This window comes from Salvia hispanica, chromosome 3 (assembly GCF_023119035.1).
Source record: "Salvia hispanica cultivar TCC Black 2014 chromosome 3, UniMelb_Shisp_WGS_1.0, whole genome shotgun sequence".
NCBI lineage: Eukaryota > Viridiplantae > Streptophyta > Magnoliopsida > Lamiales > Lamiaceae > Salvia > Salvia hispanica.
The window spans coordinates 192268-214474 of record NC_062967.1 but is presented as its reverse complement, the minus strand read 5'-3'; the positions used below and the strand labels follow the sequence as shown (position 1 = coordinate 214474).

Genomic DNA, 22207 nt, shown 5'->3' with positions numbered 1-22207 from the left:
ACCTAAAATATACTCCTTCCGTCCCAAGGTAGATGTCACACTTTCCTTTTTAGTTTATCCCACAAAAGATGTCACATTTCTTCTTTGGAAAATATTCCCTCTCACGTCAATTATAAAATTATATTCTCTCCCATCACTTAACACACAAAATAACATCTCCTAAAATCTCGTATCATTTTCCAAGTGTGACATCTACCTTGGGACGGAGAGATTACTAATAAGTTTTTTTCGGTGATAAAAAAATCCTTACGTAGTAAATCTGATCAACCAAAACAGCATATCTGAACACATTAATCACACATCTTATTGCGGCAATCCACACACTTAACAATTAACATCCATCTAAAAACACAAAACAAAAGAAAAAAATAAAAAGAATAATGAAAGAAAATATGTCCTTCAATTAAGACGTAGCACAGTGTGCTGCTTCTTCATCTTCATTACAGCATCAGAGAATTTCCCTTTGGATCCGCTAAACCGATTGGCAAATTTGACACTGAGTCCCCGCAGCCACCAATCCTCGTCGACAAGGAGCGCTTTCACTGGATAATACAGGAGCTTCACGACATACGCCCCGACAATGGCGTAGAGCGACATGTAATAGATCATGTCGGAGATGCCCGTGTAATAAGATATAGCGTCCAGAGCCAGAAGATAGCTAATGCACATGAACACCAAGCAGACGTGGAGGATCAAGAACACTGGATTACCCGGGACCACGAATATCACTATCACCACCGACAGCGCGAACGCGAACGTGTTGGACGGCATGAAGTACCTGTATTTTGCCTTCTCCATCACCATCTGCCCTGCCACGTGCTTCTTCCACGTGTCGTCCCCTAACTGCAGCAGCCTCCTCCGCCCCAATCCCATACTGGGGCGGGCTAGGGTTTCTGTTCCTGGGTCGGGAGCGGGATAGACTCCGCCTGGCGGCTGGAGCACCCCCTGGTAGGTGGCCGCCACGATGAGTGTGGCCACCACCAAGATGGTGTTGCGCATCTCCAGGGTGAGCTGCGCCGTGAGGTAATAGTAGTCTCGGGATATTTTCTCGGGCAAGGTTGCTTCGGTGAGGACGTAGTCGGTTGTTGTTAGTTCCTCAATGTCCTTGCTTTCTTTAGCCCCTTTGTCTTCTAAGATTTCTCTCACTGCAGTTTGATGGTACATTTTGGCAAGGTCTAGAGCAGTCTTCTTGTCGGAATTCAGTCTGTTTAATTTCACAAGTTTCACTATTTTTTCCGCCCCCTACAACAACAAAGCAATTATATATGTATGTTTTATAATACTATCTTCGTCCCCCAAATATTGACACACGTTGTGTTATGAACTTAAATCCTTCGAGTGGATTCTAACTCTAACAAAATAACTAATTATAGAAATTTAGAAAACTTATAAACTAAAGAAAAGGAACTTGATAAACTAATTGAAATGGAAATATACTTTTCTATTCTTCTATGCTTAATGCCAAATGCTTACAGCAATTTATAGACAAATGATTAACTAACCACTACTACACTACTTAAGATAATGGAGCATAATGAAACATAGAAACTAAGAGTGTCCACTATACAAGAGCCGCGGCCGGGCCACGGGAGAGCCGCGAGCCGCGGCTCCCTATAGTGCGGGGGGTGGGCAGCCGCGGCGGGGGGAGGGGGTGGACGTGGGCGCGCCACGATCGTGGCCTGGCCGCGGCGCTTGGGCGCGAGCCGCGGCTCCGCCTCCCCCCTTTTCAGAATTTTTTTTTTTTTTTTTTAAAAAAAATTCGAAGTTTTTTCTATTTATACCTAAAAATTTTGAAATTTTTAATTGTAGTAGAATTAAAATATAGACAAAATGGAAAAAATAAAATTTTTGGTGGCTTGGCCATGTCCACTATAGTGGGAAACATGGGCATTGGTGGCCCGGCCACGATTTTGTGGCCTGGCCACACTTTGTGGCTTGCCCCGGCCATGTATAGTGGACACCCTAATCTACACTACTATGAAGAAACGTGGGAAACCAACTAAGACTAATTGCATTACTAATATAACTAACTTGACATGATCATTTAGTGGTGTGGCAAATACATGCCTGTATCACTTTGACCCGACACGGATTTTAAGAAATGTAATGGATATTGAGTTGAAAAAGTTAGTGGGACGTGGGTCCTACTTTTAAAGTATTAGTTATATAATAAAATATGAGTAGGAATGAGTTAGCGCAATATGAGATCCACTACCAAAAATAGTAAAAAGTGAAGTGTGTCAAACTTTCTGGGACAAACCGAAATGGTAAATTGTGTCAAACTTTCAGGGACGGAGATAGTACGTTCTAAAAATAACAAGTAAATGAAACAAAAAAAAAGACTGACCCCTGGACATCCAAATTGAGCTGCAGCATGCAGGGCCGTGTTGCCGTTGACATCCTTGACGGACAGAACCGCGGTGATCTGGTTCCTCCTCCTCAGCCAGTCCACCAGCATGCTAACGGTTTTGCACCTCCGATTCACCAGCGCTACGTGAACCACAGTCTGGTTTAAGTTATTGACGTCGGTGACCGACTCCGGGCAAATGATCAAGAGCCGCGCAAGGAGCTTGCGCTCCTCGTGCTCCTCATTGCCTGCTCGGGCCGCGCACTGCATCAGCGGAGTCATCCCGCCCTTGCCCTTCACCCGCACCAACATCTTGTCGAATCTCGCCATCAATCTCGCCGTGTCGCGGTGACCCCTCTCTATGGCCAGGTGGAGGGGGCTCCAGCCCCCTCCGTCCAGCTTCCTGCCCAGGGACGGCATCAGGTTCAGGATTTCCAACGCCACCTCCGTGTTCCCGGCCGCGGCCGCTTTGTGGAGCGGAGTCTCCTCAAACTTGGCTTCTTCCATTTCCTTCACCTCTTTCGTGTCATCTTTTATGACCGAGTATATTTTTTCTATGCAGCAGCCATCTCTAAGGCAGCCCCCCACACATATTTCTATATTCTCCATTGTTGCTACAAACTACTTATATTGTGTTTGAATGTCGTTGTTACAGTTTCAATTAAGGATTCATTACATTATATAATCTGGGGTTTATGTAGATATGCTGTACACGTTAATTGTGATTAAGGTGAACTAATCAAGCAAGCCATTCTGCTAAAGGAAACAAACGATTTTAGAATTGTTATTAGAGAAATCAACCCCACATTACTTGAGAGAAAACTTATCAATAAAAAATATGACTATTGGTTATAGATGGAGGTAATTTTGCTTATACCTTTCTTGATGGTTTGCAATAACTATTAGTTTATCTAGGAGATACCGAAGTGTAGAGAAGGGTAGCATGCATGTATGCTATATACCTTACTTCTCCAGTGTTTAAAAAAACGATCTCTATAGCGTCCTACCTTTTCTAAAAACAATATAGCAAATTTGGCAGTGCAATGAAAATTATTCTAAAAAAGATTAAATACGGATTGAGTTATTTATTAACCTATTTTTAATAAATAACAAAAAATTAGTCCTTATTAAATGTTCACATTTCAAACTGCATTCCATCTTCGTGAAACTCAAACTCAAAACTCAAACGCAGTGAATCTCATCTCCATTACTCAACCACGCAGCCTCCATCCCCTTCAAACTCTCCACTAATTCTTCCATGGCTCCAGAAAGCAAGCCTGATATCACCGGAGTGCTCACGCACGGCGGGAGGTACGTGCGCTACAATCTCTACGGCAACCTGTTTGAGGTGTCCAGTAAATACGTCCCTCCGCTTCGCCCTCTCGGCCGCGGCGCTTACGGCCTCGTCTGGTTAGTGAAAATGTCAATTCGATGTGTTAATCAGTTGGTATGGACATGAATTCGTAGATATTTTAGAGATTTAAGCATTTATTGTCAGCTTGATTGTTCGCTGTAGGAGAGAAGTCGTGTTGATTAGGTTTTAGAGAGAGGATAAAAGTCGTCGATTGATCTCTTTTTTTCTGGATTGATCATTGATGTAGTTCGGCTGTGAACAAGGAGACGAAAGAGGAGGTTGCAATTAAGAAAATTGGGAACGCATTTGATAACAGAATTGATGCCAAGAGGACTTTGAGGGAGATTAAGCTCTTGCGCCATTTGGATCACGAAAACGTGAGATCATAATTATGTAGTATTTGTTGATCTTGTGAATGAGCTTTTTATTTTGTGGATTTTTCCTGATTTTTATATTATCGTTTTTGTCGGTGAATTGAACTCAGCTTATTGCTATCAAGGATATTATAAGGCCACCAAGGAGGGAGGCTTTTAACGATGTGTACATTGTTTATGAACTGATGGATACAGACTTGCATCAGATTATCCGGTCAGATCAAGCGTTAACAGATGATCACTGTCAGGTCTGCTTGCTTTTCTATGGTGGATTTAAAACTGACTTATTTGAGCTTGGTTTCTCACGTGTCGAATGTAGGGAGTTAGCTTGATATTTTCGTTTTAGACGATGAAAAAAGTTGATTTTTTTAAAGATGATTGCTTCTCTATGGTTGATTTGAAAACTGAGTTGTTTGAGTTTTTGGTTTCTCTAATAGAGTAATAGATATGCATGTTCATGTCAAACAGAGGGACTTAGATCGATATTTTAGTTTTAGACGATGAAAAGAGGAGAAATTTAAGTAAAATTTATTTGCTTCATGAGTATCAACGATGAAATGAAACTCTTCGGTTCGCAAAGATTTAACTATATGCAGCATAATGAGAACACAGTATGAGTGAATATAATGTTGAGCTGTTTGACATGCTAAGTAGTTCAGTTGATTGCTAACCCAAGAAAGGAAATTTGATTTCTCTAAGATTGCTCCTGTAAAGTTCCAATTTTTCCCAGTATGATTGTTGTGAAATTTGTTTTGCTAATAGTTTGTGTTTATATTTGCAGTACTTTCTATACCAACTATTAAGAGGATTGAGATACGTACACTCAGCACATGTCTTGCATCGTGACCTTAAGCCTAGCAACTTATTTCTGAACGCAAACTGTGACCTTAAGATAGGAGATTTTGGGTTGGCAAGAACGACATCTGAAACAGATTTTATGACTGAATATGTTGTCACTCGTTGGTATCGAGCACCTGAATTGCTCCTTAATTGCTCAGACTACACTGCTGCAATTGATGTATGGTCTGTTGGTTGCATTCTTGCTGAAATAATGACACGAGAACCGCTATTCCCAGGGAAAGACTATGTTCATCAGCTGAGGCTCATTACTGAGGTACTTGTAAATTGATGATTTGTGTTTTGAGGAAAAACAATTTCTTTCTATGATTTATTAAAAACTCACTCATCCTCCAGTTTTTAAGGTTGATTGGTTTTGCTTGCACTGATTCACTATGCACCAGGTTTCAATTGAGAAATTTCAATTATCTATAACAACATTGGAGAGGGAAACTTAGAAAGTTCATCATCATATTATATGATTCTTGCATACGGAGTCTACCTAATTAAAATTTAGATGTTCTTAGTAGCTTCATGTTTCTTAACAAAATTACGTAGTTGAATATGAAAAAAATACTACCAAGTGAAAGCTATGTGTTTGAATATGTTTGCTAGCAATTTTGTTTTCCTTGGTTTTAAGGTGAAAATGAAGGAGATGGGGATGTGGATTGTGGGAAGTGCTGCCTTATTCCTTGGTATAACCTTCTAATTTTCGAACATGTCTTTTCTCGTTTTCTTTGAAGCTATTAGGCACACCCGATGAAGCAAGCCTAAAATTTCTACGAAGTGATAATGCACGGAGATATGTTAAACAGCTGCCCCAGTACCCAAAACAAAATTTTGCTGCAAGATTTCCAAGTATGTCACCACTGGCTCTGGATTTGCTAGCAAAGATGCTTGTTTTTGATCCAGACCAACGTATAACTGGTAAAAGACAGCCTTCATTTCCAGTTTAGTGTCCAAATTAATTGTTTTTCATCTGCTGACATCAAAATTTTGGTACACAGTTGATGATGCTATCTGTCATCCGTATCTATCCACTCTTCACGATATAAATGACGAGCCAATTAGCTCCACGCCTTTCAGTTTTGATTTCGAGCAGCCATCATTAACAGAAGAAAATGTCAAGGATCTAATTTGGAGGGAATCACTCGTTTTTAATCCAGATCCAGTCAGTTAGTTGTGTGCTTTTTCCACATTGCGTAGTTTCTATGTATTATGATAATTTTGTGTTGTATGTATAAAAGGTGTACTGGCTTTCGTCTTTCGACCAGCTTTCTACTCCATGGTTACTTGTGTAAGTTATGCCTCCAGACATGTATTGTATCACTAAAAATATGAATATTGTAATTTTGATGACTCTGTATTTATATACTACCAATGTAACTGATTCAAAGAGCTACTCCTTATTACTACTACACTTGCTAAGATTTCATGTCTAAATGTGATTTTTTCAAGTTGGAAGACAAAGGAAGCATTCTGCATATTTGCTGAAATTTGTTGGAACTAAACAAGGTCATTACAGCAGATCTTTATATATATAATCTGATAAGATCAAGACCAGCCGCTACATGCGGTCGATATCCAGGTATGCTGATCTTCACACAGCAGCAATTAGTGGGGTATTCAAATTACAAATGTTTGAGAACATGATCACCTAATGGAAACTTCCTTCTGTAATAACAGCTCTGTATTTCCACATTATCAATAGGTAAAGGCACTTCGGGGAAATCGCAACCCGATTCCTGGTCCATCAGCTTATCACAGGGCTTCGGAACTACACTGCTCGACACCCCTTCAACATCGGTGCAGTTCCAGATGACCTTCTTCGCCTTCTTAGCCATCTCGATTGTCACATTGGATATGCAGATCCCGGTGAAAGGATCACCCGCGATTCCCTCCAGCCTAGCCGCCATGGTCACATTCTCAGCCACCATGTCGCGGTAGTTGATGTTTTGGATCGAAGGGAACGCGTTGGGGTCGTAGTTGTTGTCCGGGTGAGAACCGTAGTTTCCCGTCATCCAGAACGCCCACTTCATGGTTTTCATCGTCATCCCTCTCACGTATATGTCCTTGACATACCCGCCCCTCCCGACAGCTGTCTTGATCCGAACGCCCGACTCTGAATTGATGGCGAGGATGTCCTCCGCTCTCACGTCCTCAATCCCTCCCGACATCTCACTCCCCAACGCGATCACAGCGCTGTCTGGGGATATGCAAGTGAGCCTCCTGATCACCAGCTGCTTGGTTGGCATCCCAAACGCGATCCCGTACTGGTCCCAGCCACTCTTCACCGCAATGCAGTCGTCCCCAGACACGATGTAGCAGTCCTCAATCCGAGTGTTGGTGCAAGAATCTGTTGGTTTGTCCATTTACACAAATTAGTACTCTGCACTCTACTTGATGCATATGCAATGTTTGTTTCTGTTGCATACCTGGATTGATACCATCTGTATTCGGAGATTTTACAGGCGCCAGAATCGTTAGGCCTTGCACTATCACATTGCTGCACATATATATAAAAATCAGCACTGAATCTGATGGAAAACAACACAGACAGACAAGAAGTGAGCCTCAACCTGCTGTAGATAGGGTGGACGTTCCAGGAAGGCGAGTTAAGCAGAGTCAAGTTGGATATCTGAACATTCTCCGAATACATGATTTCGATGAGGTAAGGCCTAGTGTATTGTAGTTCTCCCTTGCGAAATTTGTTCCACCATGACTCCCCTTGACCATCAATTGTGCCGTTGTCCCCTGATAAAAAAAAAAATCTTTTACATCGTATTATCTACCCTACCAAACATGGCCTTAAGTTGATCGTAGTAGTATGAATATCTGACCTGTTATAATAACATCGGTAAGGTTTGTGCCGAAGATTAGACTGATGTACCTTCCACCCTCGGTGTCTCGCCCTCGGCCGTAGGATGGCAGTGGCTCTATCACAGCCCATTCACTCTCTTCCTGAGAAGCGAGAAGAACAGCATCTTTGTGCAGGAAGAGAGTGAAGTGGCTGGTGAGGTTGAAGCTTCCGGTGAGCCACTTTCCCGGGGGAACAAACAGCATGGATCCGCCATATTCCGCGTACTGCCCGAGATGGCTGATGGCTGCCTGGAAGGCTTTTGTGTTCGACGTCGTCCCGTCTCCGACTCCTCCGAAATCCGTCAGGGACGCGCCGATAGCACGGCAGCTTATGGCGCAGTACCGGAAGTTATCATGGCTGTGTAACCGCCCGGCGGTTGATCTCAGCGGAAACGTGGCAGCAAGAACCAATATGACATGAATTGCCTGCAAAGAAATGTAGTAGTATTTGAAATGAAATGTTGAGGTTTTTGTGAGGGAGTGGGAGAGCTGGTTTACCTGCAAATTTGTGACTATTCTGTGCATCTTTTTGTGTGTTTGGGTGTGGGTGTGGATGTGTTTGAGAGAGACCATATACTGTATTTATTTTGGCTAGAGATAGAGAGAGAGGGGCAGTTGATGTTCTTGCTGTAAATAAATATGAGTAGAATGGAAACAAAACTAATTTTGATTAATTACTTTTATTTGTTACCCTTTCTATGTAGGTACAAGATTTGTCTTTACATCATTCCTCTAATTTGACTATTCAAATTCAATATTCAATTCACATTTTAGAGAAAAAATACTCTAATTATTTCTTCATTTGTATAACTGTTTTTAGTCCAAACCAAGTGTGGATTTATACCTTGAAACAAAAAATTGGTTTAGTTCAGTAAGAAAAGCATTACCTAAAATCGACAAACTTGCATGTGAAAAAACCCATTTTTCATTTTTGTAAATTGTAGAATGAAGAAGCATGAATATCATTTTACCTAACTTATTTGGTTTACATTACTTCAACTATGTCAGTGTAAAACATGTACAGAATCTGGCATGAAATTGAGGCGTATTGTAATACAAAACGTGGCTATAAATTCATTCTATTCGATTGGGTATACTTGTGGACTTGTTAAACTCAATATTCCAGAACCCCACTTTATTTTCCACATTTAAACCTCTTATTTGGTCAACATATCTAATAAAAATATGATCACAGAAAAGGTAAAAATATGCAATTTTACAAATAGACAGTTTTACTAAAGCACTCTGATATATTCTTTGTTCTTACCATTTTAGACATTTTTAAGTGGTTGATGAATCATGGCTCCAAGTAATGGCCTCATAAATCTCCACTACCCAAAATTGGTGCCATTTTAAAATTTCCAGTGTTTATTTTTTTGGGGGGGATTTTGGGAGTGTTCTTTTGTAAGTTTTTGCAATTTTGCAGACAACACTAGTGTCACAATAAATTCAACCACTTAAAAAGAGGGATTCCATCTTGTCGATCGGATCTTTTAGTATATGTCTCTTGTTTCCTTTTTCATAATATTATTGCATATATTATATTCTGTTATTAACTTCTTTGTAAAATACATTTCGAAAAATAAATCATAATATCTTAAAAGTTTTCCATTATACAAATATCTGCAATTTAACTATTTTAAGAATAAATATGGAATTGCAAAAGTTGAAAAATGATTTATGTTTATTGAAAATGCTACGCAAAATAAAAATCTTCCTCAATTCATTCACGAAAATACGCATCCTCATCTCTTAGCATGTAGTGCAAACATGTACTAGTAGTACTTTTCAAACCATTCTTTCACGCTTAAGTTAAATAAATATATAATGATTTATAAATCAAGTAGTATCCACATACAAATAATCAGTTTTTAGGGTGTGTGGTTCAGTTTATAATCTTCTTAATAGTACTATATTTTATAAGGTATTTGAAAATTTACAGTAGTATTTGGCAAAATAAGTTTTTAAACAAGTAAATGCAAGAGACCAAATACTTTATAAAATTAAATCCTAAGGAAAAAAAAAGTGTCACTGACATGTTATTTCCCGTGACTATATTCCCTCCACTAATAATAGTTTTGGTCCATTCACGGCCTCACGGGCTACAGTTTCTTAGGTGGGGTTCGAATATTTAATTCTTCTACTCCATAAATTTATAAATATTATTATAATTATTGAACCCAACATCATGACTCAATTCATCACTAGTTAGTGTAGTTGGTTAAATAGTTCTTATGATCTGTGCTCAAATTTAAATATTAGAAAAAAGTACTAGTACACCTTCACATGAACCCACTCTTTAGTTGAACTACATGCATATTCTATATTGCTTTCAAAAGTTGTGGAAAGAACAAATGGATGGCAGAAACAAAGCTAAAAACATATTGAAAGTCGAACATAATGAAAACAAATTTCCAAAAAGTAAAACAAACAATGGCTTGGCATTTTGGTGTTGAGTTTTATGGAGATAAATATGACAAAAATATTACTCCGTAATGTACATTTAATTACTAAGCAATGTGCAAGCATGACAACTGGTAAAAATCCAAAAAGTTCAGTAAAAGATGTAGAAATCGACACCTCAATCTTGTTCGTCGTCATCTTCTTCTTCTCCCTGCATTCCAACATCGTCTCCGATACCATCGAGCAAACTATCAACATCCTCTCCCAGCTCTGCTAGCTTTGCACTGAGCTTCTCCACTTTGCTCTGTTCTTGCCCAAGACACACGAGCAGGTCGTTTAACTCAGCCTCACTCTCCCTTTGAGCGACTTCCCTTGCTTCTGCCTTTATTTCCTCAATGTCAGGAGCAGCTACAGCCCCACCACTCTTTAATGCTTTTATTTCACGTTCTAGCTGAAAGTTGGCCTGTTCAATGCTATTGTATGCATCGGACAAGCTCTTTAGATCAGATTCAAGTTTAGATGCTGAGTGTTGGTGCTCTGAAGACTCGGCTTCGATTCTCTCCTTTTCTGCTTTGAGGGCTTCCAACCGTTGGGAAGTCTCATGTAGATCCCTACGGAGAGTCTCAACCAGGATTCTGTCTGATCCACTGCTAATCCTATGTTCGAGCTGGGATGATGAACCACTCCCGCCAGTCTTTGAGAGGTCCTCAGCAAGAGTAGCATTCCGACTCAAAAGGTCCTTTCAAACGAACAAACAGCCAACACTAGACATTAAAGACTGGGAGTGGAACCATTGTTCTTCAATATATACAGATAAGCTACAACAGAAGTACCTGTATCTCACGGCATTGCTTCTCCACAAAGTCCTTCAGTCGTTTGATATACTCCTTGTCAATTTCTCCACTCTGCTGTTCTAGGTAAGACGGGACCACCGCTACCTGGCTCTTCGGACGACTATAAATTTCTACAATTTGTTCTCTAATTTTCACTTCTAACCCCTTAAGAAAGTCAACAAACTGAGGTTCAATCACCATCCGAAGGATAGGATGATCCCCATTCCTCTGATCAGTATTTTCATCGTCATAGACCTCTTCAATGTCAGACATGCTAGCACCAATAGACCGGGTCAATGGTTTACGGGAAAGAGCAGGCTTTTCAGAAGTAAAAAGTGGGCTCTTCTGCATTTCATCAAACTTAAGAAGGTAAGAGGTAAGTCCAACTTTTTGGCTAATAGCATCAATGATACCAAAAGCATCCTGTCCGCCATCAGCACTTTTATGACAGACTATGCACACTCCTAAGAGTACAGCAGCCAATCCCTTTACACATACAGTCGCAGTTTCACTAGAAATCAACTCTAGCAAGTATGTGAGGTGAGGGCGTGCTTCAAGGAAGGACTGTACAGCACTCGGACATTCAAAGAGCCAAAGAATTAGTAGCTTTAAAATAATTGGCTGAAGATATGTAGTCTCTGTTAGGCTGCCTTTTCCATCTTTACTCATAGAAGAAGCAAGTGCCAGGTACTTAGTCATACGGTGCAGTAAAGGCTCTGGACCTCCCAACGTCAGTGTAGGCGCTTCAAGTTCAATTTTAAGAACCTGCAGCAGCTTTTACATCATACTATGAGAAGAGGTACGTGGGCGACTTTAAGTTTTAACTCCATAAGAAATGCAACACCAAAAGAGAATCTTCAAATTTGAAGATAACTCCGCCGATGTTGGAAAAGTAGTTACAAGAATATGAATAATAAGAAGAAAAAAAACATTTACCCTCTCCTTGCACTGAATGTTATCCTTCAGAATATGAGATAGGACACCAGCAGCTCTGCAGCAAGTCTACACAAAATAAAGAGAAAAATTAACTTACTCCCAGCACAAGAAAGGAGGAACGTCTTGAACATATTAGTCAAATAAGCTATCACAATCTCCGAATATGAGAACAGTAAAATTCGCAATGTGAAAACAACAAATAACCTGGAAGAAATAGAAACAGCTCATTTGGATTTTGGACATGTCTAAATATCATGTGAAATGCACAACATACCTCAAGATCACCATCACTTTCACTCAGTATCAGCCCATGCAGTAGCATACTACAAGAAAAAGAACTTTCAGAACAATTAATCAATGTTTTGAAGGGGGGACTTCCAAAAAGACTGAAAAGATATATATTACCTTCCAAATGACATGTTTACATCTTCCTCGAACTCTGCATTTATCAATGAGTGTGGTTGAGGAATCAAAGTCGAAGCCAACATAGTTTGACCATCGGGATTTTTCTGATACAATATAGAACCTCAAGAGAATAAATAGAGAATCACAGTTCAGAACCAAAAACAGAAAAAGCATAAAAACAAATAGGCTCATAAACCGTAGAGCATACATTTTTCCTATTTGATCATAATCAGAGATGTTTCCTCCAATATCAGAATAATTCACAAACCTCACAAAAGCTCTTGAAAACATAGTCTGCCGCAATGAACTCTTGTGAGCTAGAAGTTCGCAAAATAATTCTAAGGAGAGAATTTAAGGCTGGCTCAACATGATGCTCCTCCCCAAGTGCTTTATTTGCAAGAGCGTCACGGTTCTGAGGATGATTGACAACCAGATCACCAATACACTGAAGTGCCTGTTAATTTGAGAATAAAAAGTGAACATCGGAAAACTCCATAAAGCTCCCTTGACCAGATAGAATTACATGGACTTATAGACCAGAACTAATACAATCTCTAATACAGTATGAAAAAATGGAGAAAACACATCAGCTTCAAATAGTGAGCTTTCTTGAACTTAGCTCATTAAGGAAAAAGAATAGCAGAGAGAACAAAAACTGCTTGTTTGAGTTATTTCTTGGTACAGTAATATCTTACAAATTGGCCTAGAGTAGTCTTGCTCAAATTACCGATTCGGATGTAATAACTTACTACCTTTGAATGCCTTAGAAGTGAAGTGTTTGCATAAGATCAATGCTCAATCATATTACAAATATATTTGTGATCCTTAAATGGAAGATAAGTCTCTTAGGTAAAAAAAGGTACAATTAATCTCCACAGTGGTGAATAATTATTAGAGTGAACAACAATATAGAGATTAAACAAAAATAACAAGATCGGAACAGCTATCTCACCATACAACGGACAGCAACAGGAGCCCATTGGCTCTCAACTCCCAGCATTAATAGATGGCTCAGCATATTTTTCTGCAATGACGAGTAAAACAATAGAAATGTTATATTATCCTCTACTGAGTACTGACACCATAATTCTTTTAAGGAATACACCAAGATCATAATTACTCCCTCGGTCCCACAAGAATATGCACTCTTTCCTTTTTAGTCTGTCGCACAAGAATATTCACTTTCTAGTTTCTAATTTTGGAAACTCTTTTCTCTCTACCTCTCTCATACTTTGTACCAATTTTGTATTAAAACTCGTGCCGAACCCAAAGTGCATATTCTTTTGGGACGGAGGGAGTATTAGTTTACAGCTGAGAGAAGTTTAAGAGCTAAAAACGAACCTGAACCAAAACTGTTTTATTTGCCAAACTATTGGAGTCTTTTCCTGGATCAGTCTGTTGACCACCATGCAGAAGCAAATTGACTGTGTCCAACAAGCTGAGTAGATTTATAGTCTACTGGCAATCAGTTAATTAACACAGGGAAAAAGTTAGCACTCAATGCATGGAAACAAACTCTAATTTAACAGACTTAAGATTGCATTAAGAGCAAAACAAAAATACTGTTCAACCTTCTGCTGGGTGAATTTGTAGGTGCTTCCTCTGAGCTTCAGAATCGACATGAGAGAATCAAAGCCCAGTGTCTCCCTAAGCAATACCTACACCACTTACCAATCACCTTATAAGAAGTTCAGAGCATCCACAACATATTGTGAATTATCAAAATTATGAGAATCAAAAAAGAAAAGGAAAAAGAAAAGAGCATAGAAACCTGATTTGAAGAATTAAATCGAAGAAGATTGTTCAACAGTTCCAGACAGTCCTGTTTACAGCACCAAGGAAGAAAGATTAATGATACTATTAGAAAACTGAATGCACAGCCGACCAGAAAACACTCTCTACAGAATATAATGTTTGTAATGACAATTAAAAGCATACATTTAAAGATACCGAAATGCAGGAAAATTAACAAAGACGTTGGAAACAGATAAATAGATCAGATTTAAGAAGACGATAATATCATCTGCTTGAATTGTGGTAAACAGGAACAGGCAAAAAGTTAATAACAAGTTGGATATAGGTTTAGTTCACAAGAAGGAAGAATGCATGATTATCATGCCCAATCATTGTTGGTAGGCACAGGGGACCAAATCCCATTAGACAGATTGGTTTGGGTGTTTTTCAGCTTAATATTTGCCACTGTGGCTGTAAGTGGAAGCTTTACTAAACCAACAACCAATGACCAATCAAGATGAGTTATATTCAGTACGTTTCGTAGTAAACATGGATGGCTATATTGTCAACAACCAATCAAGAAGAATACAGTGTTTAAACTTATTTAGACAAACCACGAGAAAATTGTTATAAAATTGCACACTAGGTATTTAAACACCTGTACAACAACACCACCTTCAGAGCCCCCTTCCTCTTTTATAATGCCAAAGATCTTCTCCAAAGCACCTTCAAAGACCACAATTTTCTGGATTTCCTGAATGATAATGAACATGATAAACCATGAGAAACAGATAATACAACACAAGAGATTCGCATTTAACAATGGCTTTTGGAGGGAACAATCACCTCAGCTTCCCGAGTCAAGTATGTGAGAAGTAATAATGCCTCATTTCTTATGACCTAAACCAAATAATAAACAAAAAAAAAGAATTAGAAATGAGGAAAAAGAATAATGAAAAGGGAAACATATGTGCAAATATTGGTTTACAGCAATAGGAAAGAGGGGAACAAATTGAACCCGATTAAGTATCAGTAAGATACCTCACGATCCATGAGCATATCCATGAGCCTTGTTATACCACGCGGAATTGTTAAAATAGATTCTTGGAGCCTGTAAGCAGATCCAAAAACATATGTACTTGGTTTTTGTTAAGAAGGATGTACAGTATTAGACGAAAATGATATTAGTCATACCGATTTGGAGAATTTGTGAGAAGTGCTGTCAACAATTGCAATGTATAATACCGAATGTAGAAATCCTCCTCAGACTGCAGAGGCACTAATTAGCAAATCATATACAGACATAAGCCAAACTCAAGGAATTCGATGACAATTAATGCAAAGTTCGTACCAGCAAGCTCAAAAGAAGTGAAATATTTTCCACTTCTCTTGAAAGCAAATCACTGTTCATTAGAGCTGGTTGAACCCCATTCTTTGACTTTTTTCCAAATTCAATTGGACTTAAGGCACTCACAAGAGTTTCCAGCGCTCCACGAACCTTCATAGAAAATTTTCATCGTAAAAACAAAAGCTCATTGGGGATAACTGAGAAGGGACATTCTCAGATACAAGCTACTAACTAGAAGCAACTAAAATGGCATCATCTTCCAAATGAACAAGCAAATATATGAAAAAGAGTTTTATAAATATAAGACAGTGAAGGCCTCAAACCATTTCTACATCTTCACGCCCCTCCTTTAAGACATTCAATAGTATGGGAAACCCTGCAAAACAATTCAGCAGACGGAAGATATGAAATCATATTTCATGAATGAAATAAAGTAGAATCAGCAGCAATTTCATTACGAAGAAAACCGACCCATTGCTCCAAAGGCTAACTGTGCATCATTACTTTCAGCTACAACAGCCTGAAGCTCAGTCAGCGCATTCCTCTTGTCATCAGCCAGGACACCATTGCTAATGCGATCCAGCAAGCGCTCAACATAACTGATACACATCAATTTAAGAACAGACATAAATTTTTTTCAAAATTAATAAATTTCATCACAATAATATTACTATAAAATTTGGGTAAGATTTTATTCCAAAATAAAATATTTTGAAATAACTGTAATAACAGAGGGTGTATAAAACTTTCTGATTTCCTAATATACACATACTCCTACAATTTTTGCTAAAACCTTAAACAGTAAAGTCAATTGGGTTGAATATCACTCCAATAAAAAAAAAGAGAGAGATATGAAGCTCCTTCATATGCATGCAAGCCTCCAAATATCAATGATTGTTCAGTATGACGAGCACCAAGAATAGGAACTGCATTCTGGTTTAAATATAGTAAACAGTCTCTCACTTCCATGTCGATGCAGTACAAGCTCCAAAAAGATGTGCATTCAAATTTAAATTTAGTCAACATGCTCATTCTCCTACATGGACCATTATTCATACACAAATACAGTCAAGCATCGCCAATTTGCTCATTGAGGTGCAATAACACAATTGTAAACTTCAACTGAACTTGATCAATTACCTATCATCTTCACTCGAGCCCGAATTTTCATTTCCGAAAACACGGCCAACAACGCCCTGCATAAAAACCATTTGAATAGTTTGCATGTTAGCTCACAACCAAGTACATGTAGACAAACATTGCCAATTGCTAGCAGCAAATCTCCCAAATCAATGACACCATATTAAATTGAGCTGCAAACAGCAAATTTTAGCAAAAAGTGATTAAATTGAGGGTACCTGGTATTTCGATACAAAATCCATTCTGATACAACCAAAACTCTTCAATTTCCACAATGCATAGAAAGTGCAGCGATCACAAGGTTAACTAATCCACAATCAAAAGTCAGACATCAAAATCTAGAATTCGTGGGCCTCAGTTGGCATTACGCCGATCCTAAACACAGAATACGCCATAAACCTAAGAATTTGAATAAACCCTAATTAAAAACTATTGTAATTAGCAATTATGTTACCTCTGCAATGAAAGGAATCGAGAACAGAGTGAAATGGGAGAAGAGAGAGAATGCATCTAATATTTTACGGGCCGGATTTTAGATATATTTGTTGGGCTTTGGGCCGGATTTTAGATATATTTGTTGGGCTTTGGCCCAAATCATTTACTTTCATTTTCAACAAATAGAATGGAAATTTTCTTGGACTTCATGCAATAGGAAAGTCTCCTACTTACATTAATCAATCAAAGAAAAGTAAAATTATGTGGAATTAAAGTAATGGTGATTTATATGCATTGACTAAAATTATGAAAAATTTAAATTTTTAGGGATATAATAATAAATTTTCCTCATATTTTTTAAATAATTTGACTTAGTTAGCTAGAGTGGTAGCCCATAATTTTGACTAAATTAATGAAGTGGGGAAGATTGGTCCAAGGCAAGTGGTGTGAGTGGGTTCCAAGTGGGCATTACCCGGCCCATAATGAAACTCTATTACTAATTATTTTAAATTTCAAATATAAGTTTTTTTTTCCCATACTAAATTATTGTAAACAAATAGATGTGTGTATATGGCCTATGCTGGGGTGTAGAACTAGAATTGGGACATATGTTTGTCAGTGTCCAAATTGCCATACAACATAATAAATGAATGATGAAAAAAATGTTGGAAAGGGGTTTCTCATGTAAATAATGGAGTTATGAAGTAACGAATATCATATTGCGTTATTTTGTACTAATAGAGATTTTATTCATGATGAGATTCCATTTTTTTATCCCACTTCACATATCTTTTACATTTATTTTGTTTTAATTTCAAATTTTAATGCTTTGGTTGAATTTTTTTTACTTATTATTAGGGTCGTGATTATCTCTATAATTAATACTACCATTATTTATTTATTATGGGTGGGGCAGTGACTCAACAATATAATACAACTAATTAATGCTCGTCTCCTCTAATTATAAACATTGAGCTTTACCGCCTCCCTTTTTTTTTTACTTATGTCAATTTGTAATAGCTAGTTAAGTATAAATCTTGCACGTGATTAAAGTTATAGTAGTATTATCATAGTAGAATGATTTTTCATACTCTCATGTTTAGTTTACCAATTACCATCATATGTTGATGGTAACGTGAAGTGAAAACCATATAATATTTTTAAGTTGAAATTAAGTTAAAAGAAGGAGGGTATATATTCAATTTTGTCAAATCGTTTAACGAATATATATTTACCTTTCTATTATGTCTCATGCCTAAAATGATAGTAGGACAGAATTGACTATTTTTTATATTTTATCCCAACCTCCTTGTACATATATGGTGTAATAACTTTGGAGAAAAATAGATTATAAGAGAAGGCACTTTGGCTTGGAAAAAGTGGTAGCAATAGGCAGCACTTTCGTTGATTATCAAAAGGGCAACCCAAATTATTTTTCATGACCAATGAAAAATTGTCATCTTTTAATATGGAAGGACCACAAAGCATGAAATACGATAGTGATGATGATATATTGATGGGAAGTCTTAATCTTGAGTTGAAGCTCTAACAGACTTCGTTTGGTGACTTATGTATATATGTCTAAGTCTTTGTAGCATAAAACAAGAAATATCTTTATGTGCCCCAACAAAATTGGACCTTGATTAATCTCATAGCCACACAAGCAGTTGTCAGTTAGCTTCTCCTATCGATGTGTTTTGAGTGAAATAGAATGTTTAAATTTAAAGTTTTGATGGGGTTTTAATGCTTCTATTGTTTTGAGTGACAAAATTCTACCAGACTTGTTATAGCTTTTCCATCTTGACATGATATTTCTTCATTGTGTACACTTTGTTGATACATATGAATCCGGATAAGAATGAACCTTGTGAATCATTGCACTTCAACATGAAACAAGATTGATAGAGCGAATTGAGCTTGCTCATTTCTTTGGAATGTAAAGATGGTGCGACAACCGTCACTGGCAATGGATGGCAGACGAAGAACAGAAGTGGACACAAAAAGCATAAATTAATGGAGTTTTGAGATCCTCATGGGCTTGCGTTTGGTTGGCCGACCCCACTTAGATACGTCATTAGCCTATTAAGCCTTGTAAATAGTAGTAATATATGATTGCAAGATGCACTCGGTACATGCACACTTCAACAAAATATAAAATAGTATAACACGTAAAGAACGAAAGCGTACCCGAACTCGGAAGAATTGAGGATCAGCAACTGCTCAAAAATTGAATTTAATGGGGCTTTTAGGTTCTTACGGGCCAAGTGACCCCCGATCCCATCTGGATATGTCATTGGCCTAGTAAGCCAAGTAAATAGTATGATTGCAAACATTCACTACGTACACTTTTGAACAAGAAAATTAAAATCATGATAACAAATCAAAAGAGACAAAATTAGGTTTTGATGGAAAGTAAAAATTGTTGCAGTTGGGGAAGAAAAGAAGTGCAAATCACACTAGCTATACATATATGTATAAGGACATATCCGAATTGTATACCTAACACCAAATTGCATATAAATCTTTCCTGTCCAAGTAATTTTTATGTAGTATACCACATGTATATAAGTTTCTCCATCACCATCAGCCTTCAAAAAACCTCCTCTCCATCCACCGACAATCCATTTTCCCAATATTCCTTTAGTATTTTTCAACCAGCTAAATCATGAAGCAGCTGCGCCTGCGCTCCCATCAAACTCCGGTATTGGAAGCTCTGATTCTCACCATCCAACAGCGAAAACGGCGCCGTTTGGCACTCCTCCATTTGATCATCCCTAGGGTAAAACGCTAGACCGACTCCGCCGCGCTGCTGCAGCCCTAGAGTAAGCGAAACACCGCCTCCACCGCCACCGCCTGCGTACGACGAGAAATTGAGCTCCATCGCACCGAAATGGTGCTGCTCATTTTGGAGGAGGGTTTTACTCTTTTCTTTGTCGTCGTTGTTGTTGTTGCTGTTGCTGTTATTGATGATAGAAGAGAGACACTCGGAATCCATCCGCACGAGCTTATCGTGGCTCGGCTTCTGATCCGGAGTGTCTTTCTCTTTGAGTTCTTCCAAGTACATTTCCTCCACCATGGGCTTCCAAAGCCTCACTCTAGCATTGATGAACCAATTAGAAACCTACAAAAATGACAAAAGATTGGTGCTATAAAATACTAATCTCTAATTAATGAACTAATTAATACTCATATGTATAGATTAGATATGACACCACCTTGATTGTATAAATTAAATGGAATTAGAAAAAGGGAGGTTGAAAGGGACTTGCCTGGCTTCTGGAGAGGCCCGTTTGGCGGGCTAGAATGTGTTTATCCACATCGGTAGGATACCTACACAAAGGTTAATTCATTACAAACAACATAAAAATCAATGGAAAAAAAAAATAGATAAATAAATACGCACGGGTGGAGGAAGTGTTCAAAGAGCCAGGCTCGGAGGACGGAGACGGATCGCTCGGGGAGGCCGCGCTGGGGCCGCCAGGGATGGTTCTCGACCATGCTCATCTGCTGCAGAGCCTTCTGCTGCCTCAGCATCTGGTCCAGCACCCGAAGCCGCGGAGTCCCCCCCTTCACCCCCTCCTTCTCCCCCATGCCTCTCTTCGTCGCCTTTATCTCCTTCACGATCCCATCTCTCAGGCTTCTGAAATGCCTCGACATCGCTTTCGACGCCAGAGTCGAGTATGGCGCGGCCGCTCCACCCCCGGCTGCCGCCTCGAACGACGACGTCACGCACTTCATCTTATCGCAGTAGTGTTTGTACCTTCTGTCCACCTAAGGTTTAAATTATTAATATTACTATTAATATGTAAATGAAAAAAAAATGAAATTAGGAAAATTAGTTAGTTACCTCGTCCAACATTTGGAGGAGTTTGGTTTTCCTTGTGTGCAGCTCGAGGAGGTCGAGGGAGAAGGGCGGGGGCGGGGGCTTCTTTTCATCGTTGTCGGTCTTGGGCGGCTTGATCTGGTGCTGATTGATTGCGAGATTGCAGAATTCAGAGAGAAGCTCTTGTGCGGGGATTAGATACTTGGATTTGTTGACAGGATGTGAGTAAGGCTGCTCAAAATTGATCGATCGGGAGCTGGACGGCCCGAATCTGAGCTCAAACGCCTGCAGGCCGATGCTGGAAGGGTTGGAGGAGCTGAGGGAGAGAGAGAGGCCTTGGCTGGGCCTCTCGTTCCCTTCGCATGAGAAAACGCATGGATCGTCCGGCGATATCATCAGGGTTTCGTTTAGGCTGTACATGTCCTCCAACACTAGGATGTTTTGGTGGTTTGCGGCGGAGGAGAAGAGCTTCTCCTCACAACTTGTGCCAGCCATCCCCAACTCTGTGTGTGTGTGTGTGTGTGCTTTTTATATATCTATCTTTCTTCTTGTTGGATCATCATGATTCTTGGACTGAAAAACTGAATCAAGGAAAGATGGAATCCCATCAATAAACAAACAAATCAAAAGGGAAGGTGTATCAATTATTTAATCAACCAAACCCCTTTTTGTGTGTGCGTGACCCTCTAACCTCAAAAGTTTCAATGTTTATTGCTTATTTGGTGCATCACTTTCTTGAGAGAGAGAGAGAGAGAGAGTTACTAGGGTTATGTAGGTTGGGGATGGTGTAAAAAGGAAAGGAGGGATAGATATTTGGTGGGAGAGAGAGAGAGAGAAAGAACAAATAGGGATTCTTTTACTAGTATTTTTTCTTAAAAACCAAGCCTAGTAAGGAAGATAGTGTGTTCTCTTTCTCTATTTATCTCGAGATATATATATATATATATATATATATATATATATATATATATATATATATAAAAAAAAAAAAAAGCAAATAGGCTTTTGATCATGACCTGCAACCCACATTCATCATTTGATCATTTCCACCTCTATAAAAGAAGAATTGGGTCAATGCAAAGTGTTACATATATAACTACACCACATGCGTACAAAATAGGTTTCCTAGATATCCCACCCCATGGCCCCCTCAATTATTTCACAATCCCACCAATTACAATATTGATTACAACGACAATTCTTTAATCCTCTAATTAATAACCAATTAGCCAATAATCATGGCCTCATCATTACTTCCAAATAGCTCTACTCATACTAATCCCAATACAACATGGTCCTTCACCTAGTACAAATTAAATCCACCATCACATGATGTGTTTCTTGTGTGCTAAATGAGACATGAAAGATTTTTTGAAAAT

The 22207-nt window shown here is 38.7% G+C and overlaps 5 protein-coding genes across 7 annotated transcripts; 1 reads left to right on the top strand and 4 right to left on the bottom strand.

The window, feature by feature from the left end:
- Positions 1–263: 263 nt before the first annotated feature.
- On the bottom strand, positions 264–2895 carry LOC125217005 (ankyrin repeat-containing protein BDA1-like). The gene is made up of 2 exons (XM_048118823.1): positions 2348–2895; positions 264–1242 (listed from the first exon to the last, which is right to left on the bottom strand). Exons 1-2 carry the CDS (start codon positions 2852–2854, stop codon positions 400–402), a joined length of 1350 nt encoding a protein of 449 aa, XP_047974780.1. The 5' UTR covers positions 2855–2895; the 3' UTR covers positions 264–399.
- A 605-nt stretch (positions 2896–3500) lies between these two features.
- Positions 3501–6332, top strand: LOC125215149 (mitogen-activated protein kinase homolog MMK2-like). The gene is made up of 6 exons (XM_048116478.1): positions 3501–3757; positions 3949–4078; positions 4186–4323; positions 4857–5189; positions 5656–5839; positions 5920–6332. The coding sequence occupies exons 1-6, from the start codon at positions 3606–3608 to the stop codon at positions 6090–6092; spliced, it is 1110 nt and encodes a 369-aa protein (XP_047972435.1). The 5' UTR covers positions 3501–3605; the 3' UTR covers positions 6093–6332.
- Positions 6333–6370: 38 nt separating this feature from the next.
- Positions 6371–8386, bottom strand: LOC125215148 (probable polygalacturonase). 2 transcript variants are annotated; one of them, XM_048116477.1, is made up of 5 exons: positions 8270–8386; positions 7753–8197; positions 7492–7666; positions 7348–7418; positions 6371–7268 (listed from the first exon to the last, which is right to left on the bottom strand). In XM_048116477.1, exons 1-5 carry the CDS (start codon positions 8342–8344, stop codon positions 6544–6546), a joined length of 1491 nt encoding a protein of 496 aa, XP_047972434.1. In that variant the 5' UTR covers positions 8345–8386; the 3' UTR covers positions 6371–6543. The 2 variants fall into 2 exon arrangements, with proteins under 2 accessions (XP_047972434.1, XP_047972432.1); XM_048116475.1 differs by having other exon boundaries at positions 7753–8329.
- A 1807-nt stretch (positions 8387–10193) lies between these two features.
- Positions 10194–17078, bottom strand: LOC125215147 (golgin candidate 6-like). 2 transcript variants are annotated; one of them, XM_048116473.1, is made up of 20 exons: positions 17025–17078; positions 16789–16876; positions 16571–16626; positions 15902–16029; positions 15754–15806; positions 15434–15580; positions 15277–15350; positions 15124–15193; positions 14929–14982; positions 14741–14836; positions 14120–14170; positions 13920–14006; positions 13690–13803; positions 13301–13372; positions 12617–12802; positions 12349–12452; positions 12218–12266; positions 11944–12009; positions 11008–11772; positions 10194–10913 (listed from the first exon to the last, which is right to left on the bottom strand). In XM_048116473.1, the coding sequence occupies exons 2-20, from the start codon at positions 16810–16812 to the stop codon at positions 10353–10355; spliced, it is 2757 nt and encodes a 918-aa protein (XP_047972430.1). In that variant the 5' UTR covers positions 16813–16876; positions 17025–17078; the 3' UTR covers positions 10194–10352. The 2 variants fall into 2 exon arrangements, with proteins under 2 accessions (XP_047972430.1, XP_047972431.1); XM_048116474.1 differs by having other exon boundaries at positions 16789–16945; positions 17025–17045.
- A 2313-nt stretch (positions 17079–19391) lies between these two features.
- Positions 19392–21729, bottom strand: LOC125211143 (homeobox protein BEL1 homolog). The gene is made up of 5 exons (XM_048110847.1): positions 21520–21729; positions 20853–21409; positions 20409–20776; positions 20275–20335; positions 19392–20126 (listed from the first exon to the last, which is right to left on the bottom strand). Exons 2-5 carry the CDS (start codon positions 21321–21323, stop codon positions 19656–19658), a joined length of 1371 nt encoding a protein of 456 aa, XP_047966804.1. The 5' UTR covers positions 21324–21409; positions 21520–21729; the 3' UTR covers positions 19392–19655.
- Between the last annotated feature and the right edge of the window lie 478 nt (positions 21730–22207).

Bases quoted from the DNA above. Each gene is read 5' to 3' on its own strand.
- LOC125217005 (XM_048118823.1), bottom strand. From the start codon at position 2,854: ATGGAAGAAGCCAAGTTTGAGGAGACTCCGCTCCACAAAGCGGCCGCG. The intron at 1,243-2,347 runs GTCAGTCTTTTT...TTGTTGTTGTAG, and splicing joins CTCAATTTGGATGTCCAGGG to GGGGCGGAAAAAATAGTGAA.
- LOC125215149 (XM_048116478.1), top strand. From the start codon at position 3,606: ATGGCTCCAGAAAGCAAGCCTGATATCACCGGAGTGCTCACGCACGGC. The intron at 3,758-3,948 runs GTTAGTGAAAAT...TCATTGATGTAG, and splicing joins GGCGCTTACGGCCTCGTCTG to TTCGGCTGTGAACAAGGAGA. The intron at 5,190-5,655 runs GTACTTGTAAAT...TTTTCTTTGAAG, and splicing joins AGCTGAGGCTCATTACTGAG to CTATTAGGCACACCCGATGA.
- LOC125215148 (XM_048116475.1), bottom strand. From the start codon at position 8,296: ATGCACAGAATAGTCACAAATTTGCAGGTAAACCAGCTCTCCCACTCC. The intron at 7,419-7,491 runs GTTGAGGCTCAC...ATATATGTGCAG, and splicing joins GTCCACCCTATCTACAGCAG to CAATGTGATAGTGCAAGGCC. The intron at 7,269-7,347 runs GTATGCAACAGA...ACAAACCAACAG, and splicing joins TACAGATGGTATCAATCCAG to ATTCTTGCACCAACACTCGG.
- LOC125215147 (XM_048116473.1), bottom strand. From the start codon at position 16,812: ATGGATTTTGTATCGAAATACCAG. The intron at 14,171-14,740 runs GTGTTTAAATAC...TGCTGTAAACAG, and splicing joins AAGGTGGTGTTGTTGTACAG to GACTGTCTGGAACTGTTGAA. The intron at 14,007-14,119 runs GTTTCTATGCTC...TAAGTGGTGTAG, and splicing joins GATTTAATTCTTCAAATCAG to GTATTGCTTAGGGAGACACT.
- LOC125211143 (XM_048110847.1), bottom strand. From the start codon at position 21,323: ATGGCTGGCACAAGTTGTGAGGAGAAGCTCTTCTCCTCCGCCGCAAAC. The intron at 20,336-20,408 runs GTGCGTATTTAT...ACCTTTGTGTAG, and splicing joins TTTGAACACTTCCTCCACCC to GTATCCTACCGATGTGGATA. The intron at 20,127-20,274 runs GCAAGTCCCTTT...TCATTTTTGTAG, and splicing joins CGGGCCTCTCCAGAAGCCAG to GTTTCTAATTGGTTCATCAA.